This window comes from Terrapene carolina, unplaced genomic scaffold (genome assembly GCF_002925995.2).
Source record: "Terrapene carolina triunguis isolate 2854851 unplaced genomic scaffold, T_m_triunguis-2.0 Scaffold495, whole genome shotgun sequence".
Classification (NCBI taxonomy): Eukaryota; Metazoa; Chordata; order Testudines; family Emydidae; genus Terrapene; species Terrapene triunguis.
Genome location: NW_020664846.1, coordinates 677,252 through 704,919, shown reverse-complemented (window position 1 = coordinate 704,919; position 27,668 = coordinate 677,252). Strand labels below are relative to the sequence as shown.

Genomic DNA, 27,668 nt, shown 5'->3' with positions numbered 1-27,668 from the left:
CCTCAAGAAAACCATTCTTGATGCTTAATTATTATATTTGCTGTTTTTAAATCTAGCAATAGCCTACATTCCAGATGTATTTTCTTTTTGTTTTTTAATAAAATTTACCTTTTTTAAGAACAGGATTGGGTTTGTGTGTCCTAAGAAGTGTGTGCACATTGTTTAATTAGCTGGTGGCAACAGCTAATTTCCTTTGTTTTTTTCCTCAGTTCTTCCCCAGGGAGTGGGAGGGGGGGGGAGAGCAAAAGGGCTTGAGGGTGCCCCACAGGGAGGAATTCCCAAGTGCGCCTTCCTGGGTTTCAAGGGGTTTTGCATGTGGGTGATGGCAGCATCTGCCCATCCAAGGTCAGAGAGAAGCTGTAACCGTGGGAGTTTAATAGCAGCCTGGAGCCCCCACCACACCCCACACCCCTCCTGCGCCCCCTGGGGGCAGGGAGGGGGCAGAGTTGGGGTGGGGATTTCAGGGAAGGGGTTGGAATGGGGGCAGGGAAGGGGTGGCAAGAGGCAGGGCAGGGGTGGGGCCTCATGGAAGGGGTGGAGTGGGGGCCGGGCCGAGGGCGGCAGGGGGGAGGTGTCAGTTAATGCGGCCCTCAGGCCAATGCACTAGTCCTCATGTGGCCCTCGTGGTCATTTGAGTTTGAGACCCCTGATCTAGACAATACCACCAAATTTTTGCTGGTAAAGTTTGCAGATGACACAAAGATTTGGGGCAGTAAATCATGAGGATAGGACACTGCTAGAGTGATCTGAATCACCTGGTAAAGAGGTAACAAAGCACCAAAATGTGTTTTAACACAGCCAATGCATGGTAATAAATGTGGGAACCAAGAACACAGGTTATACCTAACATGCTGGGAGACTGTTTTGAAAAGCAGTGATTCAGAAAAGTATTTAGAGCTCATTGTAGATAAATCATCTCAGCAGGCACATTCAGTACAGTGTTGCAGTAAAAGGGGCTCTTGAGATCCTTTGATGTATAAAAAGAGCGTATTGAGACGTGTCCCACTTCAAGAATTCAGAAATACTGGAGAGAGTTCAAAGGAGCCCCACAAAAATTGTCCAGGGGCTAGAAAACAAGCCTTATGATATGACATTTAAGAAGCTGAATCACAGTTCTCAAGCTTTAAACATTTTCAGGAATCCCCAAGGGGGGGGTTTCAACCTTGCAGACAGAACAAGATCCAATAGCTAGAACCTCAAAATAAGATGCAGCTTTCTCACCGTGAATGTGGTTTATCATTAGAATAGTTTATCAAGGGAGGTGGTGAACTCACAAGCGCTTGGCATCTAAGATATTAGATCTTTCTAAAAAAAGAATGTTTTAATCCACCTTCTGGAAGAAATTCTATAGCCTGTGGGGGTGGGTGGGGGAAGAAGGGTGTCAGGCTAAGTGGTCATGGTGGTCCTGTCTGGCCTTGGAATCTGAATCTAAGTCCTCCTGTTCCTCTTCTTCTATGTGGAGAACAGGATTGATTCCATAATACTCACAGCTCTGCATTAAGACCATGACTAATATCACATGCTTCTAGATTTCAGCTGGTCACCAGTAGGGATCAGAAAGGAATTTGTCCCTCACTGCATACTTGGCCCCATATGTTCTGGATTTTGCATTAGAGATCGGCCACAGCTAGAGACAAGACACTAGAGGAGGCAGAAGCAGTGCTCTGAGGTGGCACAGAGACTCCTTTCTAGATGCCTGGCTGGTGTGTTTTGCTCACATGCTCAGGGTCCAATTGATCACTGCATTAGGTGGTGGGAAGGAATTTCTCCCCAGGTCACAGTGGCAGGGAGCTGGGTTTTTTGTTTTTCCTTCCTTTGCAACATGGAGTGTCGTTCACCTGCAGAGATAATCTGGGAATCTCTCACCTAATCCACTCCCTGTCACTGGCCTTGGGCAGTGGTGGCCACTCGGTCTCTTCGGTTCTTGACAAGCTTAGTCTCCTGAGGACTTTAGTTTAACGGAAGTTTTTGTGCTCAATATAGCGGTATCCAAGTAAAATGTAATGGCCCATCAGACCCAAGAGGTCAGACTAAATGGTGTACTAATGGTCCCTTCTGGCCTTAAGCTCTGAAATAAGATCCAGCAGTGGTCAGCACAGCATGCAAGCAGGTACAGTTCTTCAGAGCCCTTCTTGCAGTCTGGCTAGGTCAGCAGGTGAGCCATCTCTACAAAACCCAGCTGTAGTGTATAGCTGAAGAATTGGAAAAAGGAAGCAAGAGGGAGCAGAAAGCAGCCATGGTGGAAACGACAGCGTATGCGCTGTATCCTGGCCTCACAAGGCAATTCTCTCCCCTTTGTCCTACAATACTGAAAATGAAGCTCTCCAAGATGAATCCCAGCTCCTCCGCTGGGCGCCGAGGGAACAATCTTGAACTTTGTACCTACTAGCTCCCTTGAGCATGGCACGGGGAGAACAGGACAAGAGGGTGGGGATTCCTCGATCAGTAGATAAGGAGGAACTACAGGAATGAGATTGGTGTTCTTAGTTTGGACTGTTGACAGGGATCCATGTGTGCAAAAGCACACGGCTACCATCAATCACAAGCCCACTCCTCATTCCAAGACAGATTCTCTTTATTACAGTGCACTTCTCAGAGAAGTTACAACATGGTTCAAAAACCAAATCCACATTTGGCTTGTATCCGATTCACACTTCGCTTCCCTCCCCACATCGTATTTTTATAGACATACACTTTTGAACATGAATATATGAAACTTTTCTATTAAAAAGACATTTCTGCTTCATTTTCTCAATAGTCTAAGTAGATTCAAATGGTTAAAAGACTGACAGTCTCCCCTTCCAAGAGCTAGAGGGTTTAAAAAAAAAAAAAATTTTTTTTTTTTTAAAAACAAGAGTCAAAAGAGTAACTGCACATTCTGTTCACTGAGCCTGTGCAAAGCATTACTGTCAATGGCAGAAGAGGCACCAGCCTTTTCTTCCACATTGTGACCAAAAGGGATGAGGGGATAGTGGAGACTTCAGGGGGGAAATGCAAACACAATTGTGGTAAGAGTACTTCTGGCCGTCGTCATCTGGTGGGTCAAAAGGACTATCCGATACAGAGCAGTGTTTGCCAAATCACATGTTTTGCTGAAACTGGAATGGATTTTTCGGACATGAGAATTGCTTACACAGCACTAGCCCAGGCTGCTCCAGTCTAGTCTCCCAAATCCCCTCTATCATTAGATTCCTTTCTCCCCCTTGACACCAAATTACTGACGTTCACAGACTGATTAGGTTTATCTCCGTTGCAGGAACCCTACTTGTTAGACTAGATAACCGTACAAGACATTGCTAGCCCTTCCCAATGAACGTAGGACGTTTTGTACAAAGCAGGAGTGGGAGCAGTGATCTCGGAAGCCTCGTTTCCAGCCTGCCAATGGAGATGCTCACATAATGCCAGTAACTAAGGTCATTTGAGAAATACGTCACTTGGCCTGTGCAGACGTCTGATCCCCTCTCAAGTCTCACTCCCCAGCTGAGCTTTTGCCATCCCACGAGTGAGGAATTAGCTAGAGGGGCTAATCTATGACTGGAGCTGGGGAAACCTTGATCCAAAGAAGCAACACAACCCCCCAAATTACTTTACAATGAGGTATGTTACACACAGCAGAGTAAAATACACAGTTCCCACCACAGAACACACTGTCTATGCTACTGTTCAACTGAACCGGAAGAGACATCTCGCTCTACACAAGGATGCCTGGGTCAGGGGTTTGAAATACTGAGTAACATGCTGGTATATAGTCCCATGGCAACATTCAGAGAGTAAAATTATGTTTCTACTGAAAAATGAAGGAAGGAAGGGGATCAAACTGTACACTACAACAGGCTGCACTGATAATGGGAAACACAAAACTCACACAAGACAACTGCAATAACAACTCGTTTTACACGCCAGGTTTTCTTGTCCTTCAAGTGCCGAGGCTCCTTTTTCCAATCATGTCCCATAGAATCCCCTAAGTTCCGCTTGCTGGTGTAAAAATGCAATGTTCAAAGCTATGGAAGGTAGTGTTTAAAATAGAATACTATTGGTTTTATTTTACAGCATGTTTAAGGCACTGTGTGAGAAAGCTGCTCCCACTCCCAGACGCACACACCTGTGTGATCTCTCTCTCTCTCTCCCTCTGACATACACACACACACACGCACACATAGCAGAGGCTGGCTGGTTCTCATGAGATGCTCGGGGAATTGATCACTTCTGATTTTTGAGCTGGTTGGAGAGCCAGTCCAATCCCTCGTAAAGCCCGTCTCCGCTGGTGGCACACGTTGCTTGGATGTACCAGCTCCTCTGACGAAGGGAATGCAAGCCAAGTTTGTCTGTGATCTCTGCAGCATTCATAGCATTGGGAAGGTCCTAAAGGGAAGTTTAATCACATACAATGTTATAACTAAAAATGCTTATGTGCACGCGCACCTTAAAGACAAGACAGGCTGATCAGGACCAGTGTTCCCTCTAAGCTGTGCAGCCGTGCAGCCGCTCAGCAGTCAATCAAGTGCTGTGTACTTCAGGTGCCCCTCCCCCACACTGCCCCTGCCCTCGAGCTCCAGGCTAGCTGCTCCTGGGAGCCTCCTGCGCAGAGTGGGGGTGGGGGAGGTTTAAGTCAGGGTGTCCCCCCTGCCCATGTACCCCATCTCCGCAGAGCGGGGGGGAGGGGACGGGACACGACTCAGGAGTAGAATGTGGAATGGAGCTGCTGCTGTGTCTGTACAAGCAGGCGTCAGACTGGTGAGTGCCGATCTACTTAAAGGGGCAGCGTTCACGCGTCACACACACACAGTCACTGTCTCAGACACACAATCTCTGCCTCTCTTCACACACCCACCATGCCTCTCTTCACACACACACACACACACCCACCCCCCAGTCTGTCTCTCTTCACACAGTCACTGTCTTAGACACACAATCTGTCATACACCCCATCTGTCTGTCACACCCACCCACCGTCTCTCATACAGTCACACCCCCATGCCCCCCCCATCCCCGTCTTTCTCCACACACACTCCACCATCTGTCTCTCTACATACACACACCCCCTGTCTGTCTCTCCAAACCCCCCCCACTATCTCTGTCCCCAACACACACGCTTTCACACTCACCTCCTAACACATACTTGTATTGTTGTTGGTACTTCTTGCAATGCACATATATTCTCTAATTTTATTCTTTCACATTGCTGTTATTTTAGTTTTTTGACTGGTCTGTGCATTTCATAATTTTTCTTATGCTTAAATTTAATTCTTTGAGCAGTGAGTTGTAAAATGCCTAACCTGTCCTGGCTGGAGTAATTATCCCTATGGTAACTTTTTAAAAGTATATATTATATCTAGGATTTGTGTTTCTACTGGTGGCGCACATCTGCACATACCTCGATATTGGTGCACATAAAATTCATTCTGCACATGGATGGAAAAAATTAGAGGGAACACTGATTCAGGACCCCACCTGTCTGCTACCCAATTTACTTGATGTGTTTTTAGGGACATCTGAAAGCTTTAGATGAAAGTGAAGCAAATAACTGAAGTCTGCTATGATGGGGAGAGAAGCATATGCCGGACTATGAATTTCAGTATGAACAGGTCTGAGTTGTCATTTGGATTTGCTGTGCCTGCCACGCTAATGAACTATTCACTGATTCCTACATTCCTAAGCAGGTAGGCAAAATGGCTGGAAGAACCAGCGGGAATGTCAAGCAAGTATTGCAAGGCTGGCATGGTTTACAAGCAAATTTTAACTGGAGAGTTGAGTGTCATTGGAAGAATCTAATCCAGACATTGACAGCAGGAGTGGGGCAGAGTGACAACAGATCAGCCTCGCAAGAACAACTGAAATGTTACCAGCTCAGGTACAAATACCATTTGCCCATTTGAGTATAACGAAGATGCTAAGAATATTTGCTCCACTAAATTAAAATGTACTCTCCCCAGAACAGCAAAATTTCACAAGGCTGAATTACAAGAAGTCCCAGAACATCAATCTCACATATGCAGAGTTCTTCCCCCACCCCACCTAATCTCTCCCAGGCAGAGACTGCACCAGCACTGTGCACTAGCAAGAACTCATAGGGTAGTTCCAGTTTCAGAAGCTAAATATTTTTATTTAGTAAGAACTGGAACATTCCCCACAGCCAGTTCATTGTCTAGCCTGGAACCTCTTCCTGGTTAGGATCATAGATTTATAGATTCCAGAGCCAGAAGCAACCACTGTGATCAATTCTAGTCTGACCTCCTGTGTAGTACAGGTCCTGGAACTGCTCCACAATAATTCCTTTTGAATTAGAGCAGATCTTGCAGAAGATTTAAAGACTGCCAATGCTAGCAATCACAAGGGCCACCCACAAAGACCTAGAAAAGGCAGGGAGCAGGAAACACCTCACCTGTTTGTTTACAAACACTAGTAAAACGGCGTCGCGGAGCTCATCTTCTGCCAACATTCTGGTGAGCTCTTCTCTTGCTTCATTCACTCTCTCCCGATCATTGCTGTCCACTACAAAGATTAAGCCTATGCAAGAGTCAGAGGAGAGATGCAATCAGTGTTCAGTAATAACTAGGTCATGTAAGAAGGGCCATACTGAGTCAGACCAATGGTCCATCTAGCCCAGTATCCTCTGACACTGGCCAGATGCTTCAGAGGGAATGAACAGCCAGGGCAATTTCAGGTGATCCACCCCTCCTGACCAGTTCCAACTTCTGGCAGTTGGAGGTTTAGGGACATCTGGAGCATGGGATTGTGTCCCTGACCATCTTGGCTAATAGTCACTGATGGACCTGTCCTCCATCACACTTTGACCTAGTTCTTAGATAAAGAAAAAATTAGCTAACATGTCCTTTCAATTACATAGCCAAAGATTATCAATTTTCACCTTGTGCAAGGCTAATTCCTCAAGCTTCCACTCCTGATAAAACACAAGTCAAGTTGGAGTATGGATAATACGTCATCTCAGCCACTCTTATTTAACCAAAAACCCCAACGTCTGAAAGCGTCAAATTGAAACTGGGACACAATTTCTACTACAGGCTGCAAGAAAAAGTTAACCCTTCTGCCTCTTTGTAGGCCTTTTAAAGTAATGCTTCTTAACCTGGGCCATTGCTGCCACAAGCAAAGCTGCAGCATCATATGGTTCTGGGACACAGTTAAGTTTTGTCTGGACAACCAACCAGCGATTTGGGTCTCCCAATGTTTTTATGGCCTAGTAAGCAGAGAGGCAGCGTAAAACCATCATTAAACTGCCTGTTTTGTCAGCAGTGCATCTTCGGGTCATCTAAGGAGTAGAGTCTCTGTGCACAGGACTGTAGAATCATAGAATCTCAGCGTTGGAAGGGACCTCAGGAGGTCATCTAGTCCAACCCCCTGCTCAAAGCAGGACCAATCCCCAACTAAATCATCCCAGCCAGGGCTTCGTCAAGCCTGACCTTAAAAACCTCTAAGGAAGGAGATTCCACCACCTCCCTAGGTAACCCATTCCAGCGCTTCACCACCCTCCTAGTGAAATAGTGTTTCCTAATATCCAACCTAGACCTCCCCCACTGCAACTTGAGACCATTGCTCCTTGTTCTGTCATCTGCTACCACGGAGAACAGTCTAGATCCATCTTCTTTGGAACCCTCTTTCAGGTAGTTGAAAGCAGCTATCAAATCCCCCCTCAGTCTTCTCTTCTGCAGACTAAATACGCCCAGTTCCCTCAGCCTCTGTAAAACATGCATGGCTCACTGTAGTCCAGCAACTTGCTCTGCAGAGCCAAAAACTAAACTCCAACACTAAGCCTTAGTTTGAGCTTGTTTACAGAGCGAGGTGCTAAAATTCAGAGGGCATCCAGCAATATAAACTGCATGTGGATCCTTTCCCAGGCCTCCCCCCCCAATCTCTGCACAAATAAAAGCATTTCTTAAATAGGCCATTTTGCAGGTGTGGGCTATATCTCAGGAAACCCGTCACTAAATTACCTGGGACTTGCACAAAAGGCTCTGAACTGCCACATCAGTCATACTGATCTAACTGTGTGTGTGGCAGGTAAGAGTGGTTTCCAAAAGTGTTTAAACAGTAACCTTAACTATGGAGACCATAGCAGCCACTCCCCAATTAGGTAAAGAGTTAAGGAGTGGCACAGAGGCGGAAGTGAAAGACCAAACAAGACTGACGTTTATTGGCTTAGAGAAGCCACGGCTGAGGCCTGAACAGTCACATGCACAAGGCGGACAGCATTTAGATGTGTGACCTTTACAGTATGTATGCAGTTTAAATATGCACTTACCTTGTGTGTTCTGGAAATAGTGCCGCCAGAGGGGTCTGATTTTGTCCTGGCCCCCCACATCCCAGACTGTGAAGCTTATGTTTTTGTATTCTACAGTCTCCACATTGAAACCTGCATGGGAGAGAGTCAGAGAACTGGAATTTAAATATAGCCCAAGCCAATAAAGATGAAGTAGACTTTGCATTGCTATATTGCCTTTCATCCACGGAGCTCAAAGAGCTTTTTAAGTATTAAGCCTTAACATCTGAGAGCTAGGCAAGGGTCACCATTTAAATACAGACACCTCTGAGGTAGAATGTGACAGTTATTTGATAGCACACAGCAACACTATATTTTCTAATCTCAACTGAATATCATAGTCAACTGAAACTGCAAGGAAGGTAGGAAAACTAATTCTCCCAAGTTAGAATTTTGCCCACAGTCTGGAGTTAGTGCCTCAGGTCTGCTCAGAAATGCAATGGAATCTGGAGGGAACTGGAGAAAAAATGCCATGGCTGCAGGTCGTAAGAGGCCCTATCTGAGAATATTTCAATATTTCCTTCCAAAAAGGAACATGGGCCAAATGTAAACAGTGCAACAAAAAATCCAAGGCCTTGTTGTCAGAACAAAATGACCAAGAAAACCCTCCTCAGAAGGCAAGAACTTTGAAGATGAAGTGGATGTGTCTGAAAAATCTGGATCAACTGGTTAGTAAACTTCTCTCTGCACCATTCCTGTGGACGGCCAACCCTGTCTTACTGTGCTTGTAAGTGATCATTCAGATTGTCATAAGTGTGTTTTTGGTGGATTACTTACTTATGAATTTCAAAATGTTTGTTGTAGGAGTATTGATCAGTTACATTTTCACTGTCACTGCTGGACTTCTATTGCTCAACGTAGTCAACCATCCTAGGGGAAGATTTCCTTTTCAAAAGTACAGTTTTATTAGGACTTTATGAATTTTAACATTAATTTTTTTTCCCAATCTGTTTGGTATGTTGCTTGAGATAGGGGGTTAGATTGATTTAAATAATCGATATGATTGATTATTTTCCCTATCAAACTGGGTTTAGAGTAAGTTATATCATTTAAACAGTCATACAAACGGCTGTAGTAGGAGGAATCTTTCATTGACAATTTTATTTTTTTTAAAAGCAGTGCCCTGAGTAATAGTCAGGGTGACTGCCTTTTTTTTTTTTTTTTTAATAAACATTTGGTTTCGATGGTCTAGGTTAGACGCAAGGGGATCGAACGCTTAGCATTTGCAATATCTACAGCGTCACCATCTGCTGGTCCCACCAGCAGAGCTGTAACTAAACACACATCAGACAGTAGATTTCCTGAGTGTCAAAAAAAGAAACCGTCACCCAGAAAAACCATGGATGAGTTCATAAGCATGACCAGCAAATTCCAGCCAGACTCCATTAGATGAAAAATGTGTTTGGTTCATTCATGGAACAATTTTTCCCTTTTGTCTGGTTTCAGAACAAACATTTCATTGACATGGTTCAATCATTACGACCAGGCTCCACTCCACCCAGCAGAGCTGGAAGGTTGCTGGATACACGGTCTGAGAAGGAAATGTGCAAAACACATTGATAGGACATTTGTTATCTGAGTCTTGATGGGTGGAGCAATGTACACAACAGTCCAGTAATACGTGTTTGTGTGGCAACGGAAGATGGGGCTGTTTCTATAAGATAAACAACGGATACATCAGGAAGTGCCTGGATAGCAGTGAAAGCTATAATGAACAGTGCATATCAAGTGCATAGCTTTGTCATGCTGCAAATGTAGCAAAATCTAGATGGAGAATGAAGGGAACCTGAAACTTGTAATAAAATGGGGGCAGTGCTCATTTGATGCATCTTTTAAACTTCAGAACAACTCCAGGAATAAAGGAAAACGTTGTTGAAATTCACTGAGTGACGGTTTTGAGCTAGAACAACGAGGAGTCCTTGTGGCGCCTTAGAGACTAACAAATTTATTTGGGCATAAGCTTTCGTGGGCTAGAGCCCACTTCTTCAGCTATTTATTAAGAACTGGCTTACTCGGATGAGAATTTGTGAAGCAAATGGAAACAAAAAAGAGGAAACTATTGCAGGGAAAGTAGTCAACACTGGGCTAAAGAGAAATGCAGAAGATATGCTGAATATCTTGAAACCTATTTCCACAGCCCGGAACAAACTGTAGAACAATTGCTACTCGGCTGCTGATGAAATTTGGACAGAACTTCAAGAGCCAGTGAAGAAAGACAGAGGCACCAACAGAGTTAAGCAGCAGGCAGTAAAGAAGCAGGTGGCTCACGCATTTGCTCCACCTGATTTTCTTGCTAATAGTCTCAACCCAGAGTACCAGGGTTGATGCCTAGCTGCTGCAGAAGAACCTGCAGCTATGACACGGGCATCTAATAATCACCTCTCAGTCATACCGACCAGAACAGAGATCAGGGCTGGAGGGGACCATTCAAGCAGTAGGTATTGGCTGATGTTTTAAAAACAGTCACACTAATGAACTGGTGGAAGTCACTAGCTAAGCACCTGGAACCAGAGTTTGTTGAAGGGCTAACTCAGCTTCTGACAGCAGTTGCCTCTTTCGCAGGCACAGGAAGATTTTTTTTTTTTTTTTTTTTTAAATTTGGACTAATTCAAAGTTGAGAAATCAACTGGGAGTTGAAAAAACGAGAAAGCTGTGTGTCTCTTCCAGACTACGAATGAAAATAAGGAGGATGAGGATGAGATCTGGTTGTTTTAAAGTTTGAAGAACAGCTAAATAACTTAGGAGACTGTTGTCTCATTTCCAAGAGGCTTAGGCGAGTAGGAAGTTAAGCGCCAGTTGCTTTCACTTACACATTTGGAATTTTTTTCAGGCTGACCTGAAGTAATCAGTTTAATTCACTGACTACAGTTAATTCTTCTGTTCCTTTAATAAATCATTTAGTTGTAAATGTGAATCATGTTTTGATATGAGAAATTTATGTATCCAAACATTTAATGTTGTTTTGTTTAATAAATTGTACATGCTGTTGTGTGTTTAATAAAATTCCAGTTGCCATCCTAATGCAGCTTGACAAAAAATCATGAGAAAAATTATCTAATAAGCAATATATCATTCACCATTTTCTAACATACTAAAATTGTATAATTAATAAGAAGCTGAAAATATTAAGCTATATAATTGCTTAAATAAATGCTCCTATGTAGCAAAAAGATTTAGTAAATCTAGTGTAAAGACTCTATTTAGTTGTAAATCAACATGTTTTAATGATTATATAAACCAATGAGAATGCACCTTTCTTTGAAAAATAAAGGAAGTACAACCAGAAAAGGTGATTAAAATCAATGCTTTCCACTTGGTGATTTAAATTGCCTTGTTTTAAATCAATCCACCCTGACCCAAGGCAGGGATGTAAATATTGGTTAGAAAAGTTAACTAGTTAAACTATTAAAATTGTATAATTTAACTGGTTAATGGTTAACTGATGTCACTCCCACGGCAGGCCAGTGCAGGGCGGCAGGGGCTAGGGTCCTGCTGGGGCTAGGGTCCTGCTGGGGCTAGGGCCCCACCAGGCCACACACCATGGCCTGGGTCGCTCTGGCCTGGCCGCACCCCGTGGCCCCTGCATGGCCCGCTGCAGGGGATAACGGTTAAGGTCCGGTTAACAGTAAGCCTAATGCTTACTGGTTAACAGTTTAACCTTTTACATCTCTAGCCCAAGATTAGAAGACAGACTTGGGAACATAACCCATATCTCTCATTTCCTAATCCCCAGTCTGAACCATTAGACCATATTACCTCTTTGTAAATTTCAGTCCATGCATTCCATTAACCAAACAAACATTTAACATTGGCGTTAGGATGCGGTTTTCTGCTCCTTTTAGAATCAGGGCTCATTATAGTGAAGTCAGAGAAGCGTCTTAACTCTCTGCTCTAAGACCAGGTTCCTCTGGCCACTCTCAACTCACACTACATGACCTGGGATAAGGCACAACAGTGCTCACAAACTGGTGTGTCAGAAAGTCTCTGTGAATCTCTGATTACGTTCCCTTACTGCACACATCTCTAATGGAGTCAGTACATTAGTAAAACCTACCTATTGTTGGGATGGTGGTCACAATTTCACCCAGCTTAAGTTTGTAAAGGATGGTGGTTTTTCCTGCTGCATCCAGACCTACCATGAGAATTCGCATTTCTTTCTTCCCAAAGAGGTTTTTAAACAGTTTTTCAAAGACATTCCCCATTGTAGTTGGTTATGTTCTCTGTTAAGAAAAAGAGATTGATTTAGCAGCTCCCCATGCCTCAGTGTGGTGCAAGAGACAATCTCTGTATAGGTGTCCCATCTACGGAGAATTCCTGCTTACATGCAATCTCAGAATGATTCTTAACCACCCAATACAGATTGACAGGATTAATGATTGCATCTCTCCTCCACCCCTGCTGTATTAGGAAGAGAGCCTGAGACATAAGCCCTTGTATGAGGCAGGACTTACTCACAGAATTTGGCAAGAACAGGGCTGATTGATATTGCAGAAATACACGTTCCTAAGAAGTGCTAGTCAGAGTACTTGCGCAAACACAACCCAATATCAAGAGGTACCAGAACACCCTGATATCAAGGATGGTACAAAAACCATTCCCCTAGATAACAGGAACACACTGACCCCTCCTAAAAGATAAGGTCAGGATGACAGCACAGAATAGAGATGTTTTGATCGAACCAACATGTACAAGACGATGGGTGATAACTATCGACGTCAGGGGTCAGTAACTAACTATGGCAAAGGGGCAGTACCAACTTGTTTGTATCGGGGTATAAAATGTATCTCAGAGGGAATGTCTTTGGTCAGCCGAGGGGGGCAGTGGAAAGTCCTGCCATTGACTGAGCTGAGTCCATGGTCACAGGCAGACAGGTCTTAGTATCCTCGTAGAGTCTGCCAGGTGCTATCACCGTGCTCCGTCAACAATAAACCTGGCCAGGTGCCTTCGCTTAAAACCTGGTCTGTGGATTTATCGGGCAGTTTAACTGAGGTCTGCTATCTCCACTATCTGCGCAGAGCTGAGACAGCACCCTGAATGAACACACTCACAGCCAACATCTAACCACACCCACAATGAGTCTGCTCATTGCCTTATAGATTTAAAACAGGTGCACAGCACCCTGCCTGTAAAGCAGTGAACTGCAGCGTACAGACACTGTATTCAACTACCTACCATAAGGAAAAAGCTGAGCAAATGCAGGATTTTAATCACTGGTTGACTTCAACACAATTTCTGCTCAACCAAGTGAGAGCACATATTATGCGTCTGTGTTTAATTTATAACAATAGAATAAGGGGGCAGATATAAGGTTCCTGTTGAACGATCAGCTGAGACTTGTGTTGCAAAATGTAGGTGCGCCTTGGAATTAAACATCTCCCTTTCCCCTGTTGCACCACAGAATATGCTGTAATCCTATTTGCATATACGTTTTCAGAGTAAAAAAATTCAAACTACATTCCTACTCATTGCAATACCGCAAGAGTCAACTTTGGGAGTCCCAGTGGAGAGGGGGTTCCAGGAATCATGCATTTCCCCCACTATGTATTCGTTCAGACAAGATCATTAGCTGTCCCAGGTAGTCCGAGTAGTAACTGACATTTCTGAGTGCTAATCAAACAGATTTTTATTAAAACTAACCCCCTTGGCAACTCTATGCATAGCAGCTTGGTATGATAGGCTAGAACATTAATGCTCATTCCCTGAAAGCTGTGATTTCCAGGCCTCCATGGGCAGCTCACGACTAGTATTTCTGAACTCTGGAGTCAATGCAAGATCACTCTTTGGGGACTGAGAAAGGACAATGGTGAATGAAACCAAGGCAGGTGACTCGGGGTTTCTACAGAGACAGAAACTGGTGGTTTAGTCTGCCACAGGAGGAGGGTCCTGCAGTATTCAGAGAAATCAAGCATGGAATGGCAGTAGAGATGTAAGGCTTGGAAAATAGCAAATCTACTATCTACTGTTTGGGATGCTATTGATTCTGAAGGGAGAAAGCAAGAAAAGGGAAAAGAGGTAGATCCTCAGCTAGTTTCCAACTTGGCTGTTAGCTCAAACTAAACTAAACCTCATGTTACATTTTGGAGTGCGCATGCCACCTGAGACTGTGGGAGAAAGTACAAAATCCACCAGGTACAAATTAAAACCCATGACCCATAAAAGGAAGAGCAGCCAGGGGAAACTGTCAGGCAATTGGCAGTGGGACTAGAGCCTCTCACCATTACTTAGTTTAGCCAGATACAAACTGAAGTTATCACCCAACTGAAACACTGATCATCTCAGCCCAATTCCTAATAGGTCAAGCACCCATGTCACAAGCAGCCCCCACAACTGGAACTCTGGGCAGGCTCAGCCTAAAATCCAATCAGCAAATGATCAGGGAGGCAATCACTGTAGCTCCTAATGATCATCCCCTCTTGGTATAGGAGGCAGCACAATGCAGGTCAGTTACTGCCAGTGCTGTTCCCGGTTTGGTGCATGGAGGGCACCAGACTTTGGTTTTATAAAACAAAACACCCCAAAGGAGACTAAAGTCAGCATCCATCTGACGAGTGTGACGGACTACAGTCTAAGAGAAACTGAAAAGTAGCACAAGCAGATGCTGTAGGTGGGACTGTAAGTCTGAGATCTAGATCTCATGTAAGGGGAAGACAGCAATCCAGTTATGATGAATCAGAATGCAGACCAAGATGGCATGAAAACAAGCTATTCATGCACGTTAGAATGCTATCAAAAGGGGAAGCCATATTAAGGATGAAAATATAAACTAAAGACATTGTTAGAGGATGACATGGCACCTTGACTTTGCAATGTCTAATCATTGCATGCTAGCACTTTCTATTAGCAGCAGCTCTTGACAAAGTGTTTCCCCAGGGATTTAAAACCTTTCATTATCAAGGTATATTTTGTACGTGTTAGACAGTGGCAACCAAAGGTGCATAATGAATTGAATAAGCCCCCAGGATGATGCAGCAGTTGGGAGCAAATGTGCTCTATGAACAGTAAGGCAGGGGGTATCAAGTCCAGTAGGGGGTGCTATTATCAATACATACAGCAGTAGAGAGACCATTACTGGATGTGTGTCCAGTTTGGATGTCCATGCTTTACAAAGGAGGTTGTCAAACTTTGCACAAATTCTACTCCTTAGCTGACCTGGAGATGAACTCCTGACAAAACAGGCTGTTTGTTCTCCATGATGGTTTTGGACCACCCCTCTGCTTACAAAACCATAACCATATTAGGACCCAAATAGCTGGTTGGTTCTCCAGTTGGTTGGCCTCAACAACACATGGCAATGAGTTCTACATCCTAACGTGTGGTGTGGAAAAATGTCCTTTGATAGATTCATGATTTCTAAGACCAGTAGAGGCCCATTATGATTATCTAGTCCAGGGGTTCTCAAACTGGGGGTTGGGACCCCTCAGGGGGTTGTGAGGTTATTATGTGGGGGGTCACAAGCTGTCAGACTCCACCCCAAACCCTGCTTTGCCTCCAGCATTTATAATTGTGTTAAACTTATATAAAAGTGTTTTTAATTTATAAGGGGGGGGGTTGCACTCTGAGGCTTGCTATGTGAAAGGGGTCACCGGTACAAAAGTTTGAGAACCACTCATCTAGTCCGACCTCCTGCTTGACATAGGCTGTAAAACTCCACAGCTCATGCTGGGCCCTTATGGGGGGAAAATTCCTCTTCACACAAGCAGAAGCTAGGACTATATCTATCAGGCCAAGGACCAATACTCATTTATCCCCAGCAGCTGACTCAACAAGGAAGAGTAGCAGAGACGATCCCTTAGTTTAGAGACTATTTAATACTTAAAGTCAGGATGAGCCAAAAAGCATTAAAGTTTTTGATTTTCAACAAAGACACTTTTTGGTGGAACCCATTCTTTAAAAGGAGCACGGAGTTACTGTCCCAAATTAGTAAGACCTCAGACACTGGAGTGCTATGTTCTGTACCACCAAAATCCCACTGTGATCTATGCACAACGTAAGGCGGTTACCGGTCTTTTGTAACTGTTGTTCTTCGAGATGTGTTGCTCATGTCCATTCCAAGTAGGTGTGTGCGGACCGCGTGCACAGTGGCCAGACGGTTTTTCCCCTAGTGGTATCTGTCAGATCGGTCCAGCTACCCCCTGGAGTTGCACCTTCATGGCGCTGCATATAAGGCCCTGGCGACTTGCCGCCTCCTCAGTTCCTTCTTGACAGCATTGCTCCGACAAAGAGGTTGGCGGGTGGGTCTTGGAACAGACATGAGCAACACATCTTGAAGAACAACAGTTACCAAAGGTAGGTAACCATCTTTTCTTCGAGTGCTTGCTCATGTTGATTCCAAGTAGGTGACTCCCAAGCAGACCATAGGAGGGGAGATCGGAGCGCAGTGAATTGCTGATTGAAGCACTGCTCTGCCAAATGCTATATCATCCCAGGCCTGTTGAGTGATAGCATAATGTGAGGTGAACATATGGATCGACGACAGTGTCACAGCCCTGCAAAACTCCTGTATAGGGACATGTGCCAGGAATGCAGCCGAGGCGGCTTGCACCCTCGTGTACTGCATTGACAGCACATGGGCTGGCACATAGAAAGTTCAAATGCAGAACGTGATCCACGATGAAATTCTCTGCGATCAAACCCGGAGGCCCTTCATCCTGCAATAAAGAGTTGGTTTGATTTACAAAATGGTTTTGTCCTTTTGATATAGAAAGCCAATGCCCATCTGACATCTAGGGAATGGAGCCTTTGCTCCCAGCTGTTGGCATGTGGCTTAGGGTAGAACCACTGAGAGGAAAACGTCCTGGCTTGTATGAAAATGTGATACGACTTTAGGCAGAAAGGCTGGATGAGGCCACAACTGGGCCTTGTCCTTACAGAAAACTGTATATGGAGGTTCAGGTGTCAAGGCCTTGAGCTCAGACACCCTCCTGGCTGAAGTTATCATGACTAGGAATGCCACATTCCATGAGAGGTAGAGAGGAGCGAGCATGTTGCTACAGGCTCAAAGGGGGCCCTATTAGCCTGGAAATCACCAGGTTAAGGTCCCATGCCGGTATTGGATGGCGAACTTGAGGGTATAACATGTCTAGCCCCTTGAGAAAGCAGCCCATTATTGGACTAGCAAAGACTGATTGACCGTCAACCCCTGGGTGGAATGCAGAGATTGCTGCCAGGTGAACCTTTAAGGACAACACTGCCAGACCTAGCTTCTTTAAGTGCAACAAATGAAGGGCATTGATGCTTGCATCGGAGATGTACCCTTTGCATTGCCCAAATTGAAAATCTCTTCCACTTGGCCAAGTATGCAGCTCTAGTGGATGGTTTTCTGCTGCCGAGGAAGACCTCTCGAATGGGTTCCGAGCACGCCCACTCCATAGGGTTTAGCCATGAAGCTTCCATGCCGTAAAGGGGCGAGACTCAAGGTTGGGATGCTGTAGTCCTCAGTGACTAGGTCCAGCACCAGTGGCAGGGTGATCAGAGTGACTATGGACAGGGCCAGGCTGGAGTTATCAGTATGATGGACACTCTTTCCCTTCTGACCTTGAGCAGGACTTTGTGAATGAGCAGGAAGGGCAGGAACACAATAGGTGGTCCTTCCAGGGAAGGAGAAATGCATCTGCGATTGAGCCCAGGCTGTGATTCAGGAAGGAACAAAATTGCTGACATTTCCTGTTGAGTCTCATTGTGAATGGGGCACTCCCCACTGTTGGAAGATGCTGTTCACGATGTCCAGACGAATGGATCACTTGTGGCTGAGGAGGATCTGCTGAGATGGTCCGCCAGTTCGTTCTGGGATCCCGGAAGGTAAGATGCCTCTAGGTGTATTTAGGGGGCTATGCAGAAGTCCCACAGCTTGAGGGCTTCCTGACATAGGAGAGGAGCGTGCTCCACCCTGTCTGTTTATATAAAACATCACTGTTGTATTGTCCGTCATGACTGATTCCCATCTGGAGGGCAGATGTGTATGGAAAGTTTAGCAGGCTAGGTGAACCACTCTCAGCTCCCTGACATTGATGTGACATGAGAGCTCTACTTGGGACCAGAGACCTTGAGTCCTGAGGGCCCTTAGATGTGATCCCCACCCCAACACTGATGTGTCTGTGACTTGAGACATTGAGGGCTGAGGCCTGGAGAAGGACACTCCTCCATATACTGCTTGAGGGTTGAGCCACCACAGAAGAGACTCAAATACCAGAGGAGGAAGTGAAACCAAACTTGTCCAGGCTGTCTCTGTTCGGCCGATATACTGATGCCAGCCAAGCCTGGAGAGGTCTGAGCTGCAGCCTTGCATGCTGAACCATGTACGTGCATACGGCCATATCTGTGCCATCACGGTGGGAAACTGCCTGAGGTCCTCTATGATGGAGCAAATGGCTCGGAAGCGAGACTTTGGCAGGAATGCCCTGGCGTGAGTGAAGTCTAGGATTGCTCCTACAAATTCTATCCTCTGGGTTGTGGATAGGGTTGACTTCGGCACGTTTAGCAATAGACCCACCCTGTCAAAGGTTGACCGTATCAGTTTTACATGCGCCTCTACCTGCACCCTGGAGCGACCCTTGACAAGCCAGTTGTCGAGATATGGGAACACCTGCACCTGTCGTCTTCTCAGGAAGGCGGTGACGACTGCCAAGCACTTGGTAAACACACAAGGGGCCGCTGACAGGCTGAAGGGGAGGACTGTAAACTGATGAGTGCGGTTCAACACGAAGCGGAAGAACCTCTTGTGAGACGGGACAATCGATATGTGGAAGTACGCGTCCAAGTCGAGGGCGGCATACCAGTCCCCCGGATCCAGGGAGGGAATCATGGTGGCCAATGACATCCTGAAGAAGCTGAAGTTTCACATGAATCTGTTGAGGTTTTGCAGGTCGAGAATGGGTCTGAGACCTCCTTTGGCTTTCGGGATTAGGAAATATCGGGAGTAGAATCCCTTTCCCCTTAGCTCCTGAGGAACCTCCTCTACTGCTTCTGCTCTTAGGAGCATTTGCATCTCCTGTATAAGAAGTTGCTCGTGAGAGTGGTCCCTGAGGAGGGATGGGGAACGGAGGGAGGGGAGAAACAGAATTGGTGAGACTATCCCAATTCTACCATGTGCAGCACCCAGCAGTCTGAGGTTATGACAGTTCAGGAAGCAAGGATCCAGGATCCTGTCTGGTGCACCGCTCCTGGGCACACCCTCAAAAGGCGGGCTTGGAGCTGGAGGACTGCCTAGCCGAGCCCTGGCATTGGTTGAACGAGGGGCTGGGGTGGCTTACATCTATTGTTCCTGCCCTGCTTCCTAGAGTAGTCTTGCCTAGGCTGTGCCAGGTAAAAAATGCAGAGGAGGCTGGGGCTTAAAGTTCTTTCCCTGTGGGACTGGTGTTTGCAGCCCCAATAACTTCAATGTTGCCCTTGAATTTTTCAGACTATGGAGTTTGGAGTCTGTCTGCTTCGAAAACAGCCCCGAGCCTTCAAAGGGAAAGTCCTGTATTGTTCGTTGGACTTCTGGGGGGAGGGCCGACATGCAGCCACGAACAACTCCTCATGGCAATAGCAGATGACATGGTTTGTGTGGCCGAGTCCGCCGCAACCAGGGCGGCCTGCAACGAGGTCCTCGCCAGCGCCTTGCCCTCCTCCACAACCGCTGCGAACTCTGTCTAGAGTCAGCGAGGAGCAACTCCTTGACCTTCGTCATGGTATCTCATGAGTTGAAGTTGTAACAGCTCAAGACCCCTTGCTGGTTTGCAGTACTGAACTGGAGCCTCCCAGAGGAGTGCACCTTTCTGCAGAAGAGCTCCAGCTTCTTTGAGTCCTTGGATTTGGGTGTTGGGCTCTGCTTGACCCTGCCTTTCCCTCTCATTCGCAGCTGCTACCACCACTGACCCCGGTTGCGGATGGGTGAAGAGGTACTCATACCCCTTTGAGGGTACAAAGTACTTTCTTTCTATCCCCTTAGCTGTAGGGAGGATAGAGGCAGGCATCTGCCACAGAGTTTTGGTGGCAGCCTGGATAGTCTTTGTGAGAGGCAATGCCCCATTTGATGGGCCCTCTGGCGCTAAAATGTCCACCATGGAGTCCACTGACTCCATCACCTCCTCCGCTTGGAGGCCAAGGTTCTGGGCCACCCTTCGCAACAGCTCCTGGTGAGCCTTGTTGTCCATGGGGGGCAGAGTGGTTGACATCCCTGCCACTGCCTCGTCGGGGAGGAAAATGAGGATGCCCTTGGAGATACCAGGCCCTCCTGACCCTCTGGCTTGTGAGTTTCACCCTACGCGGTGTCATCATGCTTGGTGCCGAGCTCTATAGTGGCCTCGGCGTCGATCTCAGCATCCACCTCGGCGCCGCACGGTGGTAAATGGTCCCCGGATAGTAGAGGAGCCCGTCCTTCTGATGTGACAGACTGGGAGCTTCTGGAATAGGACCCCTGGGCCTGGTGGTATGCCCACGGGGTCCAAAAGGGCCATAGTGTGGGCATCTGCCACTGCGCTGGCTAAGGCACCATGGGGGGAGCTCGCGCTGTCTCCTGCCTGTAGCGGTGCCACTCTGACCAGTGCTGGCTACACTTGGAGATTACGACTCCGCCTCTGATGACTGCAACTCTGAGTGCAGAGACCATGGCGGTGCGGATACAGATGGCGCTGGAGAGCAGTGCTGCGGGGAAGGCGACCGGTGCCGCATCATGTCCAGCTTGCCTCTGCAAGGTGCTGCACTACATTGTGGTGCCAGAGGTCTGAGTCCAGCACTCTCTCTTGCCTTGCGGGGGATTGTGGTGGCATCATGGCTACCAGGTCCCTGGCTGCCTCAAACATGTCCAGGGGGTGGAAGGGAGAGTCAATTCCTCTACCTGGCATTCCCTTATGGGGAAGTCCACTGGCACTGGCCCGTAGTCGATGGTGCTGCCTCCGGTGCGGTAGGCGCTGGGTGCCCCGGCTTGGGACACACACTGGTAGCGCTCTCTCTCCCAGTTGCTCTCACCAAGGGCGAGCGCCCTCTATCAGTTTTCTTGTGAGGCACCAGTGAATGGGAGTGGTGCCAGGCTGCCACAGAAGATGGGGACTTAGTTACCAGGGAATGACGGTGCTGGGGGTCTCTAGGCACAGATTCCTTCCTCAGCACCGTAGCCTCTCTAATTGAAACTGGTGCACTCCACACTGAGGTGCTGGGTGCCAGATCCAATTGGCCTGGGGCCAGAGGGCTGCCTCCATGAAGAGTTGTTTAAGTCCCTCTCCTTTTTGTTCCTAGGACAGAATCCCTTGCAAATCCTACAACGATCTGTCTGATGGGATTCACTGGGGCATTTCAAACAGGATTTGTGAGGATCACCCTTTGGCATGGGTTTGTGGCAGGGCCTGCATGGCTTGAATCCTTGGGACTGAGGCATACCCCAATCCCTGGGGAGGGGAAAACTTAATAGGGGGGATACCCCCCCAAACAGAAACTTAACTAACTAGCTTAACTCTAAACTATTTACAGGTTTCACCAATAGAAACCTAGGGGAAGGCTTGCTGAAACAGAAGAGACATGCAGCTCCAATAACTGTCACGGGTGGTAAGAAGGAACTGAAGAGGTGGCGGGTCAGTAGGGCCCTATATATGGTGCCATGAAGGCACAACTCCAGGGGGTGCCTGGACCAACCCGACGGGTATTGCGAGGGGAAAAACCTTCTGGTGACTGTGCACACGGCGCACACACCTACTTGGAATCAACATGAGCAAGCCCTCGAAGAAACATGCGATCCCTACAATGCATGGCATTTATTCTCCCCTACTCTCAGGCCGGTCTCTGGAGGCCAGCCCCCACTAAAGGCAAATAAATCCATACCCCCATTTTACAGCTCTGGGAAGTGAGGCAGAGAGAGACTAAGCAGTTTACCTAAAGCCACGCAGTGAGTCATTAACAAAGCCAGTCTCAGAAGCTAGGGAGATTTTGGCTCCTGCTCTAAGCAGTGTGGTCTTTGCCAACACATTCCAGCAGCACAGTGTTAATAAAAACAAACCAACCATTTTTGTGACAGTTAAGGCTGAAGCAGGACATACCCCCACCCCCAAAACCTCAATAGCATAGAAATAAGAAGTTAACAGACAATACAGCGAATCCCTGGTGAGATGCAGGGGTCCCAGGACATACAAAGGAGCCCTGAAATGGATAAGACAGCCTGTAAACTCAAAAGGAGACCCTGCCTGAGGACCTGGCTGAGGCTGGGTGAGACAGCCTGCATGCTGGGGGATGCCTGAACCAATGGGACCTACTTAAACTTGCAAGCTCTAGGTACGAGAGTATACATATAGGCCTTGTTGTTTCACCCTCTTCTCAGTTCTGTTACTATGGATAAAAACCACTTTGTTTTGAAGAGGCTGTTCTGTCACTGCATTTTCATACTGATTACAGGCTCACAAAAGAAGTGTACAGCCAGGGCCAAAATCCAGTTGGACCTGCTCAGGGCATATGAATGGGAGACTCGGTCTGAGGGGGGTGAAATGCAGAATTCCAGGCTGAGGGAAAAACAAAACAAAACAGGCAAAGGGCTGTGCAGGGGTGCCATGGGGGGAGACAGTGTGGGGTCAAAGGTACTGAATCATGCACACCAACTTCATCAAACTCGCACTCTACTGCGTAACCTTACTTGTGACCTCATGCTATTCAATCAGATTAGCACATCTGACTGTCACATATTCCTCGCACTGGGGAAGGTATTTTGTCTTCGCACTGCTGAGCTCATTGGTAGGCTTCCCCCCCCCCCCCAACTTCTTATTTTCAAGCTTTTACAGTTTTGGGGGGCTGGGAAGTCCTGCTGCAGCCTTACCTGGCACTGAACATTGGTGCTGGAGCTAGCGTTGCTGTACCTCAGTGCACAGCTCCCCAAATCAGGGAAGAGAGGAGCATGGGCATCAGAGGGAGAAACCGCACGGCTGAGGCTGCTCCTGAAGGGGGATGAGGCTGGGATGTGTCTCAGTATGCTCTTGGTGTCTAACATTTCAATGCCCATTTAAAAGTTATTGAAACTAATGACTGTCAGCCATGGGGTGCTGCTCTTGCTATATTTACATAGCCAGGCAGTTGGAGGGAGCCTCTGTGAAGGAGTCTGTCTTGTCACTCCCTTCCCAGAGCATTCAAGTAGTCTCTCACGGACTTCTAGACAGCTGCCTTCTTGGCCAACACCAAGGAACAAACCAAATTTACCAGCTAAGGCCTGGTCTGCACTAAAGAGTTAGGTTGACATAAGCCGCATTGCATAAAACTAGTTGTGCACGTGTCTACACTGAAACGTGTCTCCCACTGATGTAAGCGCCCCTATGGCGACACAATAAACACCTCCAAGTGGCGCTGAGCCATGGTCGATGTACTAAGTTAACACAGTGCAAGCAGACACTTCATTACCTATGTCAACCCTAACAGTCCTCCAGCAGGTGTCCCACAATGCCTGCTACTGACCGCTCTGGTCACAGTTGTGAACTGCATTGCTTGGGATCAAGGAGACCAGAAGCCCTCACCCCCAACCCTTTGAAACCCTACACATTTTTGAAATCCCTTGTCCTGATTGTCCAGCTTGGCAAGCACACCTAGCTGCTCTCCACTGTTGTGTGCAACTGCCAGGCCGACCATGCCATCTACACACTCCAGCCTGGAGTAGACAGAAGATATTGGATCTTCTGGGACCATGGGGAGAAGAAGCTGTGCAGGCACAGCTATGGATCAGCTGTAGAAATGTGGACATCTATGAGATGATTGCAGGAGAAGGACTATGACAGGGAGCAGTAGCAATGCAGCGTGAAAGCGAAGGAGCTGCAGCAGGCAGACCAGAAGACCACGGAGGCCAATAGTCAATCCAGCGCCAAGATGCAGAACTGCCACTTTTACAAAGAGCTGCCTGCCATACTTGGTGGACTCACCACCACCCTGCACACCGCCATAGATACCTCCAAGGAGCCTGAGACACAGACATGCCATAAGGCAGGACCGGTTTGCAACTCTACCTCAGTCCAGTCATTTGAGCATGGGTGAGCCCAATGCAGGGGAAGGCACCTCAGGTAAGTGTGTGAGTGCATTTCCCATTACAATGATGTATTGATGGTGCCCCAAACTTAGTAGGACAGAGCTATTACCTTTTCACTAATTTACTCAGACTGGAAAAGGTAGTGGTACAAAGCGACAGAGACTTGTTATCTGCTTTTCATTCCTCTAGAGAGTTGGAGGGCTGGGTGGGGAGAGGAAGTCATGAAGAACAGTTTATTTACACAGAGCTATATATCCCTTGAATACTCCTGAGACACCTCAATGAAACTTTCATGGAGGTGCTGTGCAATCCTCTGCTGAAGGTTTCTAGGGATGGCAGCCTTATTTCTTCCTCTACAGTGGGTCACTTTCCCACATCAACTGGCGAGAACGTCAGCAGCACCATTGCAGTAAACAGGTTAGCAGTGTACAGGGCCCAGATGGCTTCAGGATGCCAGCAGCAGCTGTGCTCTGTCCCTTTGTTACCCTCAGGAGTGAGATATCAGCTAAAACCACCACCGCCTGTGGAACACAGTGCTCGTATTCAGTGCATTGCCCTACACTCAATTTCATGCAACTGAGCAATTCTCTCATTTCCCTCACCCCTAGCGGGGCAGAATCACCATGGCTGGCACGGTGCACAAGCGCTCTGAAGTACAAATAAACAGGTCTTGTTAAAAACTTCAGACGAACAATGGGAGGGAGTTCTGAACCTTAACTTTTGCCTTCCGTTGCGATTATACTGACAATGGTACTTCTGTGTCTTTTATCTGCCACTACTGCTGTTGTTGTGACCTTGAGGGGGTCTCCCTCTACACCCACAGAACGCTTAAGCCAGATAAGGAGAAGAAAGAAGAGGACTTGGGAGGATATGTTCAGTGAGATACCACAAGCCAGTGCTACATCGGACCATGAGCAGAGGGCCTGGAGGGTGAATATTGTACACTGTATGGAGAAGGAAAGAACAGACAGGAGAAAGGCCCAGGAAAAGGAGAGGGAGATGCACTAGGACATAACAGGTCTTCTCTGGCAGCAAGCACAGATGTTGCAGACTCTGGTGCACCTACAGGTTCAACAATCCTGAGCTCACCTCCCTTTGCAGTCCATGGAAAACAACTCCATGTTAGCACCTCACGACATCCCCCTCCTCCCCCAACATTCTACATGGAATACAGGGCTGCATCTCTACCACTCAGGGCCGGCTCCAGGCACCAGCCGAGCCAGCTGGTGCTTGGGGCGGCAGCTTGTAGGAGGCGGCATTCCGCCCAACCCTAGGGCAGCACGGCCGCTTTTGTTGTTGTTCCGCTCTGGCCGCTCTGTAGGGGGCAGCGGCGTGGAGGACGGGAGCGCCCTGCAGCAAGTCCGGCAGGGCAGCCCGCGTCCTTCCCTCCCAGCTGACCAGAGTGGTGTGGAGCCCTCCCGGCAGGGAGCACGGCAGGAGGGGCCGCGTGGCAGTGCCCCGCTGAAGCCCTGGCCGCCCCCCTTCTCTCTCTCCCCCCACTCCCTCCCCCTGCTAGCCGGGGCACATCTGCAGCGCAGGGAGTCCCCCTGCACCCTGGCTCTGGCCGCGTCACAGGTTTTTTGTTTTTTTTTTGCGCCTGGGGTGGCGGCCAGAAAGCCAGAGCCGGCCCTGGTACCACTCCATACAGGGGGACAGGCAGGACAACCACAGCTCCACATACAGCAACCACAGCTCTCCCAGGTCAGTGTATGTGTAGTCAAAATGGACATGAATATTTATTCCCCTTGTTAAGTTACAAGTCTTCATATCCTCGTAGAGTCTGCCAGGTGCTATTACCGTGCTTCATCAACAATAAACCTGGCTGGGTGGCCTTCGTACCTTAACAGATCTTGTGGTCATTGAGCAGTTCACTCAAGGTCTGCTGTGCCAACTGTCTGCGCAGAGCTTGGACAGCACACAGGGGGAAAACATACACACAGCCAAACATCTGATCACAGTCCTCTTCAGGCTGTACCCATAACTACCAGCAGTAACAAAGTAAGTTAAAACAGACTAGTGTGTGTACAGCTTCTATACTGCAGTACAGAGATTCACATGTAAAGCCAGCTTCTACCACATCAAGTGCTTTGCTAGGGCCACTTTCGCAATACTTCAGTCACATGTGTGCCTCTCCCTAGTCTCAATGGGCTACTCTTTGAACCTCTGTGCCTTAGAATTAAAGTAGCTAGTGATGGGAAAGATTGGGCTATTAACTCCAGCCCCTGGAGGCTAATGTAGGATTATTGTTCCTAACATCACAATTTATCAAATTTATGCAACTTGGGTATCCAGGGCAGTCTCAAGACCTATGCAAACCCGAAGAGAGACGGCATTAGAAGAGAAACCAGAGAACGTCCAGGGAAGATCAGGCTTGCTACAGAGTTTCCCATGTTTTCTAAAAAGGTAAAAACAGATTATGGTTAGCTGTAACGTTAGATATACTGGGCCAGATTCAAAAACCGAAGTTAGCTGGGTTGCAAGGCCAAGCACTCAAAAGTTAGGAACTGCCCGATTTCCTGTCAGCCGTGTCATCTTGATTGCAAGCCATGTTATTTACTTCACACAGGGACCCCGCTCTCCTGCCGGGCACAGGAGTCTCTCTCACACACACACGTGAGCAGAATGAAGGTTGCACACCCAAGTGTAAGCCGGGCCGCTCACTCGCACGCGCTTGACTTGGCCCCTGCCGTCACTCGACAGAGGCGGTTTTTGTGAACAGAAACCTGGATCCAGGGAACCCGCCTGTCGCGGCGAGCAGAACCGAACCCGACCTCGGCGGGCGGCGATCCCCGGCAGGGGCGTGGCGGGGAATCTGCCCGGGGAGCGAACGGCAGGTGTCCGCGAGGCGCAACGAACAGACCCCGCGAGGGACCATCGGCCCTGTACCGAGCGGCCCGGCGAGCCCGCCGCTCCCGGCCCGGCCCCGCCACCCCAGCGCAGCGGGCTGAGCCCCGGCTCCCCGCGCAGGCCGCGCACGGGACACCCCGGCAGCTGGTGGGTCAGGAGCCCCGGCCAGGCCAGGCCCGGCCCGCACGGCCACCGCAGCGCCCAACCGGCGGGACCCGGCCCCACGCCGCTCCGCCGCGCTTACCCCGCGAGCCCCGGCTCCGTCCGCACGCCGCGTCCGCTCCCGGCCGCTCCAGCAACGAAATGGCGACTGAGGGGGGCGGGGCAAGGGGCGGCTAATCCCCGCCCACTTCCTCCCTTCGACCAATAGAATGCGAGTGACGGGCAAGATCAGCCAATCAGAGCAGCACCAGTAGTCGGGGGCGGGGCAGAAACAGCCGGCAGGACCGCGGCCGGGAAGGGAAACGCCGCTCCTTCCACGTGACGCTCTTCCTGCTGCACGTTTTTAGTTCGTCACCACGGCGCGCGCGCGGCGATTTAACCAATGGGCCCGCAGCAGCGGAGGAGGTTCCAACCAAT

The 27,668-nt window shown here is 47.9% G+C and overlaps 1 protein-coding gene across 1 annotated transcript; it reads right to left on the bottom strand.

Annotated features, from left to right (window-relative positions):
* Nucleotides 1-2,821: 2,821 nt before the first annotated feature.
* LOC112117931 (ADP-ribosylation factor 2) lies at nucleotides 2,822-27,418 on the bottom strand. The gene is made up of 5 exons (XM_024216065.2): nucleotides 27,334-27,418; nucleotides 12,330-12,495; nucleotides 8,258-8,368; nucleotides 6,383-6,507; nucleotides 2,822-4,362 (listed from the first exon to the last, which is right to left on the bottom strand). Exons 2-5 carry the CDS (start codon nucleotides 12,475-12,477, stop codon nucleotides 4,201-4,203), a joined length of 546 nt encoding a protein of 181 aa, XP_024071833.1. The 5' UTR covers nucleotides 12,478-12,495; nucleotides 27,334-27,418; the 3' UTR covers nucleotides 2,822-4,200.
* Between the last annotated feature and the right edge of the window lie 250 nt (nucleotides 27,419-27,668).